At 58.7% G+C, this 10,316-nt stretch overlaps 1 protein-coding gene across 1 annotated transcript; it reads left to right on the top strand.

Annotated features, from left to right (window-relative positions):
• Positions 1–5,838: 5,838 nt before the first annotated feature.
• LOC310921467 (low affinity immunoglobulin gamma Fc region receptor II-like) lies at positions 5,839–9,595 on the top strand (the record flags this gene model as incomplete). The annotated part of the gene is made up of 7 exons (XM_083881597.1): positions 5,839–5,869; positions 6,441–6,461; positions 6,552–6,782; positions 7,022–7,285; positions 9,235–9,256; positions 9,331–9,392; positions 9,486–9,595. 7 exons carry the CDS (start codon positions 5,839–5,841, stop codon positions 9,593–9,595), a joined length of 741 nt encoding a protein of 246 aa, XP_083737723.1.
• Between the last annotated feature and the right edge of the window lie 721 nt (positions 9,596–10,316).

Below are 10,316 nucleotides of genomic sequence, written 5' to 3' on the forward strand. Positions count from 1 at the left end.
GTGTCTGCAGGGGGGATTGGGAGGCTGTGGGGGATGGAGGTGTCAGGCTGTGCCCTCCCCCAACACTTTGACTTTTTCTCTCCTGCAGTAGAAGAAAGAGGCCATTTGTGCTGAGGGTCACATGTGGGGGTGGGTTCTGTCCCGGGGGGCACATCCAGGGGGGTCCTGTCCTGGGGGATCCTGTCCCAGGGGAGACACACGCTGGCCAAGGGGGTCCTGTCCTGGGGGATGGCAGCTCCAGCAGGGCTCCAGACTTCTCCATTCTTGCTGATCCCCTGCAGGATCTGAGCCAGCAAGAGCAGCTTGGGAATGGAGCCCCAGGCAGGAAGGAGCTCCCCAACTCCTCCTCCTTGCAGCCAGTGGATACCCAAGTGTGCAGCCCAGCCATGGCCCAGCCCCAGTGCACAGGGATGGGCATTGGCCGGCCCTGCTCTGGCCAGACCCAGGGGGCAGCCAGGACATGAGGGTCCCCCCTGCCCCCTTGGCTTTGATTCTGGCAGCTTTAGAGCTGCTGCAGAGGTGAGAAATGTGTGGGTGAAAAAGGCCTGGCTGTGGTTTCCTCAGCCCTGTGCAAGAAGCACAAAAGCCAATGGCAGCCCAAGCAGTGGCTCTGTGAGGGCCTTTGATGGTTTTCATAGCAGGGCTGGGTGTGGTGGCCCCTAAACTTCCCCACAGGGAAGTCTACTCTCCAGTGGAGAGAGTGCAGTGTGTGATGAAACAGATCTTCTCCCCAGAGGTCTCCCTGGGAGACACACTCTGCTCATAGTGAGTAAAAATATCACAGTCCCAATGAGCACTCTAGTTCCTGCTTTTTCTGTTCCCTCATTGGTTGATTTTTGATCCTTTTCACCATTGGATCCTTTTCCCTAAAATTGGCTGTTTCCCTAATTCCTTCACCTATTGGCCCGAGCAGCAAACGTTGCTTGCCTGACTCCCTATAAACCCTGATACCCTAGAACATAGGGGTCTTTCCGTCGTCTGCTCCAGGGAATAAAGGAAGCTCTAGGAGATCAGAAGACTCTCCTGTTCTCTCTTCCTGTGCCGCCTGAAGGGAGCTGCCTGGCTAGGCTGCCCTAGCAGCTTGCTCCGTTGAGTTGATCACTGGAGCTACTTAGCTCTCTTGCCTTGGCAACGCTCACACGTAAACTGATCGTGCTGGTGTTCCTATGCTCCTTAGCTAAAAGGGTATCTCTCTAAAGATGCTTCACTGAGGGAAGGTCGTGGCACCCAGACGACCACCGGGCTGCGACAGCAGGGTGGGAACACCCCTGCAGGAGCACCTGTGTGTGAACCAGTCTGAAAATACAGCAAATGATAATTTTGTCCCTCTCGGCAAGGGACTGAGATAGTCCCAGAACTATCACAAATTCCACACACATCAACAACCTGTGCTCAACAACCTGACCAGGATCCTCCTTCTTTCCAAAATGAACAGACTGAGCTGAACAAAAAAAAAAAAAAAAAAAAAAAAAAACACCCCAAGCATTTTTTCCAGTTTAATCAAAAAGCTGAATTTTGGGTACAAGAAGAGGGAAAAGGTTTGCGTGCCTGCCAGGCACTGAGAAAGCAAATGAGAAGCCCCATGGAGTGCTGCGAAGATGAAGAAGGGACCTCAGAGAGGAATCGATTCCCCCACTGCTGTCAGTGTCCCCCAGTGTCACAGCGCACTCTCAAAGCTGTCATGGGAGTCCTGCTGTGCCTCATGGGGTCCCAGCAGCTCCGTGTTGGTCACTTGTGGATCCCAAGGTGGGGCAGGGCCAGGGGACACTCAGGGGGGCCCTGAGAGTGACACCGGTTGTGGGGACCTGGCTTGGGGGTGACACCCCTGGGTGACATGTCCCTGTCCCCCCCTGCACTCACCCCCTGCCCACTCTGTGCCCGCAGTGTGAGGGTCCAGCCCTGCCCCCTCCTCCAGGGGGGTCCTGCAGGGATAAGGGGGGTCTGAGGGGTGTGTGGGGAGGGGAAAAGGGGAGTCCCATCTGAAGCCCCCCACTCACCTGTCCTGGGGCTTCCTGGTGGCTGCAAGGAAAAGGGGAGGGGGTGACCATGGGGACCCTGGAACCCCTAAACCTTCCTGGGACCTTGGCACCTCCAACCACCCACATGACCCCCAAAACCCACCAGGAGCCCAAAATCCCCACCAGACCGCTGATTCCCCCCTGGACACTCCAGGAAACCCTGAACCCCCCAGAACTTCTGCAGTCCCCCCAACTCCCCCCAGTGTCCCTGATCCTCTGAGCCCCAGAAGCCCAAGCCCAACACAGAGGGGCAGCACCCAAAATCCCCCAGAACCCTGGAAAGATACACCAACATCCCTGCACAACCCTCCAAGGGTTCCCCAAACTCTCCTGGAGCTCCAAGGGTCACCCCAATGTTTTTCAAAGTCCACCCAGGGATGCCCCTGGAGCCCAACCAAGACCTCCAAATTCTCCCCACAACCCCCAGGACCCGCAGCCAAGGTCACTGTGGACTTCCCGAGCTCAGGCGCCCTGGGTGCTGCCTTAACTCTGCCCCTCAGAAGAGGGGTTCTGGGGGAAGAAGCAGCCCATGGGATGGGATCAGGGCAATGGTGGTCCTGGGCAATGGGAGTGCTGTCATGGGGGTCCCAGGGAGGAGAGACCAAGGGAGTGGGGGTCCCATGGTTGGGTTCTCAGGGGAATGGAGGTCCCAGGGATAAGCAGTGGCTGGGTGGGCACAGGGGCACAGATCCTCCCCGGGGTGCCTCAGATTTTGGGGTGACTCAGAGCCCAGCACAGCCCCCACAGGGTGCTCATGGCCAGGGGGGCACCCCAGGGTTGGGGCTCTGGGTCTGTTCCCCACACACTCCTGGGTGTTTTCCCATCCCCCCATTTCCTGGTTCAGCCATCCCAGGGAACACCTGAGCAGGTACCGGTGGGGGGATCCCAGGAAGGGGAAAAGGGGGGTGGGGGCTGCAGGCTGCAGTTGGGGGACTGTGGGGGAATGAAAGATTTTCACTTTCTCTTTCCTGCAGCAGAAGGAAGAGGCCGTTTATGCTGAGCTGAGGAAGTGGTTTCTGTCCTGGGGGGGCACATCCAGAGGGGTCCTGCCCTGAGGGAAAATTGCTCCTCTGCTGTGGTGACACCTGGGTCTTGTCCCAGGCTCTTGTCCCAGGGGATTCCTCGTTCAGGGGGTGCCACATCTTTGGGGATTCCTGTCCAGAGGTGGCACATCCTGGGGACCTCTGTCCTGGGGGCCCCTGAGCATTCCTGCCTCCCCAGTGGGGGCCTGTGACCTCTGGGCTGCACAAACTTAAGGGGGCTCCTGATAAAACCTTGCCCTGATGATGGTAAATGCCAGGCTAAATTTGGTTGAATTCCCTGTTGCCCAATTGGTTGAGAAATACTATACATCCATGAAAAAAAGGCAAAAATCTTTTCCCAAACCATTTCTTTTCCCAAGGAAAGAAAAAAAAAGAAACTCAGCAAAAATCAAACTAACAATGTATAAAATGGTCTGGTTGATGGAATCCTTTTAATCATTGTGCTCCCAACAAGTCACTCACAATAAAAATACATAAAAATCACAGAGAAATGAGACCTTTTGGTTCCCTTTAGGAGCCCATTAGTGGATCCCACAGCAGCGTGTAGTTGTGGATAACACAGAGTGTGGAATCTCCCTGAGTGTCCAGCAGGTCCATGGAGTTGTTCCCTGCCTGCTGGGCAGCAACCCAGCCCATAAGGAAGGCTGTGATTGGGCCATATTTAGGAACTCTTCCCATTTTTCTCCTTCCCACCCTGAAACTTGATTTACTTCTTTTGGCTTCTGCTCCCAGAAGGGGAGAAACTCTGTCCACCCTTGGAACAGCACACAGGAATTTGTGGGCATGCCCATGTGCCCCTCAGGGTCCAATTTTCTGGTAAATGCATTCCACCCCGTCCTGAATTCCCCTGCCTGGGCACTCCCTGCCCCTGCTGGGACACCCCTGTTCCCCAGATCCACGGGTGGAGCCCCTGCCCAATATTTCCACACTTTTCCCTCTCTTCTGGTGTCCACATCCAGAACCCAAACATTCTTTCTGGGAGGTTCCAAAGGGCTGCAGGTTTTGTTCAAGTAATAGGGTCCTGGTCTGGTTGTTGAGTAGATTATTTTGTTATTGTTGTTTTTGCAGTACTTCAGGGGCTTTCTCAGTCCCTTGCTGAGAGGGAGAAAATGATCAATTGCTGCATTTCTGGACTGGTTCCCTCACAGCTGCCCCTGCAGGGTGGGGAAGCTTCCAGCCAGCCCTGCTCTGAAAACCATCAAAGGCCCTCCCAGAGCCACTGCTTGGGCTGCCATTGGCTTTTGTGCTTCTTGCACAGGGCTGAGGAAATCACAGCCAGGCCTTTTTCACCCACACATTTCTCACCTTTGCAGCAGCTCTAAAGCTGCCAGAATCAAAGCCAAGGGGGCAGGGGGGACACTCATGTCCTGGCTGCCAGCTGGGTCTGGCCAGAGCAGGGCCGGCCAATGCCCATCCCTGTGCATGGGGCTGGGCCATGGCTGGGCTGCACACTTGGGTATCCACTGACTGCAAGGAGGAGGGGTTGGGGAGCTCCTTCCTGCCTGGGGCTCCATTCCCAAGCTGCTCTTGCCGGCTCAGATCCTGCAGGGGATCAGCAAGAATGGAGAAGTCTGGAGCCCTCCCGGAGCTGCCATCCCCCAGGACAGGACCCCCTTGGCCAGCGTGTGTCCCCCCTGGGACAGGATCCCCTAGGACAGGACCCCCCTGGATGTGCCCCCTGGGACAGAACCCACCCCCCGTGTGACCCTCAGCACAAACGGCCTCTTCCTTCTGCTGCAGGAGAGAGAAAGTGAAAGTGTTGGGGGGGCACAGCCTGACACCTCCATCCCCCACAGCCTCCCAATCCCCCCTGCAGACCCCTCACCCCTGCTTCCCCCACCCTGGGGTTCCCCCAACCCGTTCCCTGCTCAGGTGCTCCCCAGGATCATCAAGGCAAGAACTGGGTGGTTGTGAAATTGAGAGGAAAAAGGAAGGAAATGGAAATGAAGAGAGGAAGAAGTTCCTTGGGTCTGGTGGAACACAGATCCAGAGCCCCTTGGAATCCCCTTGAGGTGATCACCAGGCCACCAGCACCTCAGGGGGCAGCGCTGGGCTCTGTGTCACCCCAAATTCTCAGGCACCCAGGGAAGGAGCTGTGACCCATGGTCTCACCCAGCCCATGCCCATCCCTGGAATCCCCATTCCCGTGGGGCCCCAATCATGGGACCCCCATTCCTTCTGTCCCCCTCCCTGGCACCCCTGTCCCAGGACTGCCATTCCCCAAGATCTCCATTCCCAAAGATTCCCATCCTGGTAATTCAAGCCCCTGGGACCTGCTTTGCCCTGGAACCATTATTCCCCCAGGATCCCCATTCCCTGGAACCCTCCTTTCCCCTGGCATCCCTATCCCTTGGCCCCCATCCTTTGATCACAAATCCCTGGAGGCCTCGTTGTTCTGGGACACTCATCCCTGACTCCTCCCACCCCCTGGGACCCACATTTCCAAGGGACCCCATCCCAGTGACTCCCCCTCCTCAGAATCCAAATACCCCTGGACACCTCAATTCCCCTGGACTCCCATCCATGGCTCCCTGCACTGCCTCAGCTCAGAATTCCGGCAACACCGGGTCCCTACTCTGTCCCACCATCACCCCCGTGTCTCACAAGGTCCCCACCCTGCCCCCATCCTGTCCCCACCCTGCCCCCACCAAGGGCCATCAACATGTGGGGGCGAGACCTGACCTCGCTTCCTTCCTCTTTGTCCAAAGAGCCCCACCCAGGGGCCCGGTGGCCACAGCAGCGAGTGACAGCCAGTCCACATGGCTGGGGACACGGGGATGGCCGGGAAGGTGGCGCTGCTCCTGTGGGGTGAGTGCCCTGGGCATGGGCCTGACACCCCGGGGATGGGCTCTGGTGAGGCAGAGACCACTGGGGAGGGGGCACAGGGGGTCTGTGGGGTCCCCTGAGGTCCCCAAGGGCAGCAGAGCCAGTGCAAGAGGTGACCGAGGTTATGGGGTGGCTTTGGGGATAGGAGAGGCGGACATTACTGGACAGACAATAACAGGGGCTCAGGGATCTGGGGAGGCATCATGGGACTGGGGCAGCTGTGGTGACAGGGACAAGGGCACAGGGATACAGGGATACAGGGACAAGGGGACAAGCACTCTGCAGGTTGGCCATGGGAACAGAGGCCATGGGGCTGGTGGGGGTAACCTGTGCCAGCACGGGGTGGTCGTGGCACCCCCATTTCTGGGGAATCAACAGTGTCCCCATGTCCTGCCTCAGCCTGTGGTAGCCACGGTGTCCCAGGCCATGAGAGGTCTGTGCCATTCTGGTGTCCCCATGGGGAAAGCTTGGGGACAATGCCACAGCCCTTGCCCTGGGTGCTGCTGTCCTTGTGGTGTCACCCCCACCCAGCCCTGTCCCTTCTCCCTTCCAGCTCAGACCCTCGGCCTCGCTGGTGAGTCCTCAGGTGATGTCATATCCCTGCCCTGCTGTCCCCAGCCCCATGCTGTGGCCCTGGCAGGCTGGTGTCCCCTGTCACCCACAGGTGCCCAGACCACCCAGCTCCTGGTGGAGCCCCCCTGGACACCAGCGGTGCTGTGGGACCGGGTGACACTGACCTGCCAGGGCTCGGGGACTGCTGGTGCCACCACCTGGTACAAGGATGGGCAGCGATGGGGGAAGGAGTTCCGGGATAAGTTTGTTGTCACCGAGAGTGGCACCTACTGGTGTGACAGACCTGGCACCGGGCTCAGCCCCCCCGTGAGAGTCTTAAATGGTGAGGGGGTTTTGGGTGTCCCCAACCTGCCACCTGTGGGGACTCTGAGGGCTCTGGGAGGTCTCTGCTCCATGGGTCACCTCCTGGTGTGACCAGAGCCCAATCCCTGCCACCGGGACATCCCAGGGCATCCCAGTGTGAGGGGACTCCTCCCCTGCAATGGGTGGCCCCTGGTGCCTCCTGGTGCCATCAGGACCCTCCAGACGCCCCTGGTGTGACAGGACCTCTCTGTCCCCCAGACTGGCTGGTGCTGCAGGTGCCAGCACGGGCACTGCTGGGGGGGGACACGGTGACACTGCGCTGCCGCAGTTGGCACGACAGATCAGTCACCAGTGTGCACTTCTACCATGAAGAGAAGGATCTTGGGGGGCCCCAGGAAGGGACCGAGCTGTCCCTGTCCCCTCTGCAGCTGCACCACAGTGGCCGCTACTGCTGCAGGGGCTGGGTGAGGGCTGTACCATCACAGTGGACGGAGTCGGAGCTGGTGACAGTGACAGTGCGCAGTGAGTGCAGGGATGGGGACAGGGAACCCTGACATCCTCCGAGGGTTTCCCCACCACTGCCTGCATCCTTCATCCCTCCCTTTACCCCTCCCTGGCTCACCCAAAATTTCCCATGTCCCTGTGGGCTTCCCCCATGACTGCCCAGTTCCCTCTCCAGATCCCTCATCCCTCTCTATATCCCCCCCATCCCACCCTGGCATCTCACACCCCTTCCAAGGTCCCCATTCTGCCCTCTGGTCCCTTTTCCTCCCTGGGTCCACTGGGCCCTCTCTAAACCCCACATCATTCCCTGAGTCTCCTCAGTCTCTCTTGTGATCCTTCATCCCTGCCTGGTTCTCTCCACATTTCCATGGGGTCTCTTCTTTGTCCCAGGTCCCAACACACCTCCCAGGGTCCCCTTCTGCTCACTGGGGTCCTCTGTGCTCCCCTCCAATCCTCCCTCCTTTCCCTCTCATGTCCCCCCACAATCCTGGCTTCCCCATGCCACCGGTGTCCCCCTGCAGGGATTCCACTCTCAGGAGTGTCCCTGGTGGCAGAGCCCCCCAGGGGACAGGTGGCACTGGGTGACCACCTGGTGCTGAGCTGTGAAGTGACCACTGGGACAGGTCCCTTGTCCTTCACCTGGCGCCGGGGGGGCTCAGGGGCACAGCTGGGCACCGGCCCCCACCTGGAGCTGCCCCACGTTGGGGACAATGACAGCGGTCACTATCACTGCCAGGTCAGCGATGGGGACAGCGTGGTCAAGAGTGTCCCCCTGAATGTCACCGTCCTGGGTGAATGGGACCCTCAGGGTGGGGGTGTTCCCACCCACAGCATCCTCCAGGACACCCCCATTCCCCCGTTCCTGTCCCTCTTGCTGGGTGCCAGCCCCTGCCCCATCCTCAGCCCTGTCTCTGTCCCCACAGTGCCTGTGGCCAATGCCACCATCACCCCTGGTCCCCTGTCACACCAGGTGCACACAGGTGACCCCGTGACCCTGCGCTGCTCAGTGCAGGTGGGCTCAGCCCCTGTCACCTTCACCTGGCTGCACAATGGGCAGGAGGTGGCCCGGGGTCCCATTCTGGAGCTTGGGGACGTCGATGCGGGACATTCGGGCACCTACCAGTGCGTGGCCACCAACCAGCTGGGACAGGACGGGCACCGCATGTTCCGGGCACTAAGCCCTGAGCTGGCCCTGGAGGTGACCCCTGGCTCACCCTGGGTCACAGGTGGGGTCACAGGGGGTCACTGGGGTGTTCAGGAACCCTGGGGTTCAGGGTGACCCCACTGTGTTCCCCTCTGTCCCCAGCAGTGGCTGTGAATGTCGGCAGGGCCCTCCTGTTCCTGGTCCTGCTCCTGGCTGTCATCGGGGGCTGTCACTGCTGGCACCACTGGGGTGGGTGACAGTGGGGGGGGATGGGGGTCCTGGAGTGAGGGGAAGCCCCCAGAGTGGGGGCAGAGCTGGGGCAGCACCCAGGGCCCCTGAGCTGGGGGAAACTGAGCCCACAGTGACCTTGGCTGGGGGTCCTGGGGGATTTGGGAGGAATCTGGAGGGTCTTGGTTGGGCTTCAAGGGCATCCCTGGGTTGGCTTTGTAAAACATTGGGGTGGCTCTGGGAGCTCCTGGAGTGTTGGAAATGCTCTTGGAGGGCCATGCGGGGATGTGAGGGGATCTTTCAGGCGTCCTGGGGATGTTAGGGGTGTGCCAATCTCTGCCGGGGTTGGGGTGTGGGGTCTCAGAGCACCCTGAGACACTGTGGGACACTGAGGACTTTGGGGGCACTGTGGTGGTGCAGAAGTTCTGGGGGGTTCAGGGGTGCTTGGAGTGTCTGGAGGGAATCAGGGGTTTGCTGGGGATCAGGGCTTCAGTGGGAATTTATGGGGCTGGGGAGTGGTTGGAGGTGCCGAGGTCCCAGGAAGGTTTAGGGATTCCAGGGTCCCCATGGTCACCCCCTCCCCTTTTCCTTGCAGCCTCCAGGAAGGCCCAGGACAGGTGAGTGGGGGGCTCTGGCCAGGACTCCCCTTTTCCCTCCCCACACACCCCTCAGACCCCCCTTATCCCCGCAGGACCCCCCTGGAGGAGGGGTCAAGGCTGGACCCTCACACTGCGGGCACAGAGTGGGCAGGGGGTGAGTGCAGGGGGGGACAGGGACACGTCACCCACGGGTGTCACCCCCCAGCCAGGTCCCCACAACCGGTGTCACTCTCAGGGCCCCCCTGAGTGTCCCCTGGCCCTGCCCCACCTCGGGATCTACAAGTGACCAACAAGGAGCTGCTGAGACCCCACGAGGGACAGCAGGACCCCCATGACATCTACAAGAATGTGCTGTGACACCGGGGGACACTGACAGCCCTGGGGACATCGATTCCCCTCAGTGGTCCCTTCTTCTTCTTCACAGCATCCCACGGGCTCCTCATCCCCTCACCCAGTGCCCGGCAGGCCCCCAAACCTTTTCCCTCCTCTTGTACCCAAAATTCAGCTTTTTGATTAAACTCTGTGAGAAACAAGGCTCACTCTTTAATAGTTTTATATGTTTAATAAGGGGAAAATGGGACAGCAAACAGTGTGCTGAGTGCTTGGCCACTGCCAGAGGCACACAGTTATCTCTAACAATTCTTCTTATGTTCCTTTTCATTGTGATGGTGAAATACATATTCAAGGAGGTTATACATATTCAAACATTCTTTTGATTTTATGTGTTCTGGGAATTCTTTTGCTTCACTTGACCCTGGACTTATTTTCTTAAAGTACGTGCCTGTGCTGGTTTTGCATCGATTGAAGAAAAGCTGTGGCAAAACCAATCAGTGATTAGCACTGAATATTGACAACCTGTGGAACCAATTGAAGAGGCAGACACGCCTCTGTGGCCACCCAGGTTGAGATGAGAAGAATCCCAGGAAAAGTTCTTGTTTCTCCCAGCCTGGGCAGAGGAAGGGGGGGAAGCCCCCCCAGGGTGGCTTTTGAAGGATTTTTTACTATGAACAGGGAAATGTAGGGGGATTATAGGGATATCATGGGAAAGTTTGTCACTGAGAGAGTGAAAAATTCCTGC

Source organism: Zosterops lateralis (assembly GCF_965231275.1).
Source record: "Zosterops lateralis genome assembly, chromosome: 34".
Classification (NCBI taxonomy): Eukaryota; Metazoa; Chordata; class Aves; order Passeriformes; family Zosteropidae; genus Zosterops; species Zosterops lateralis.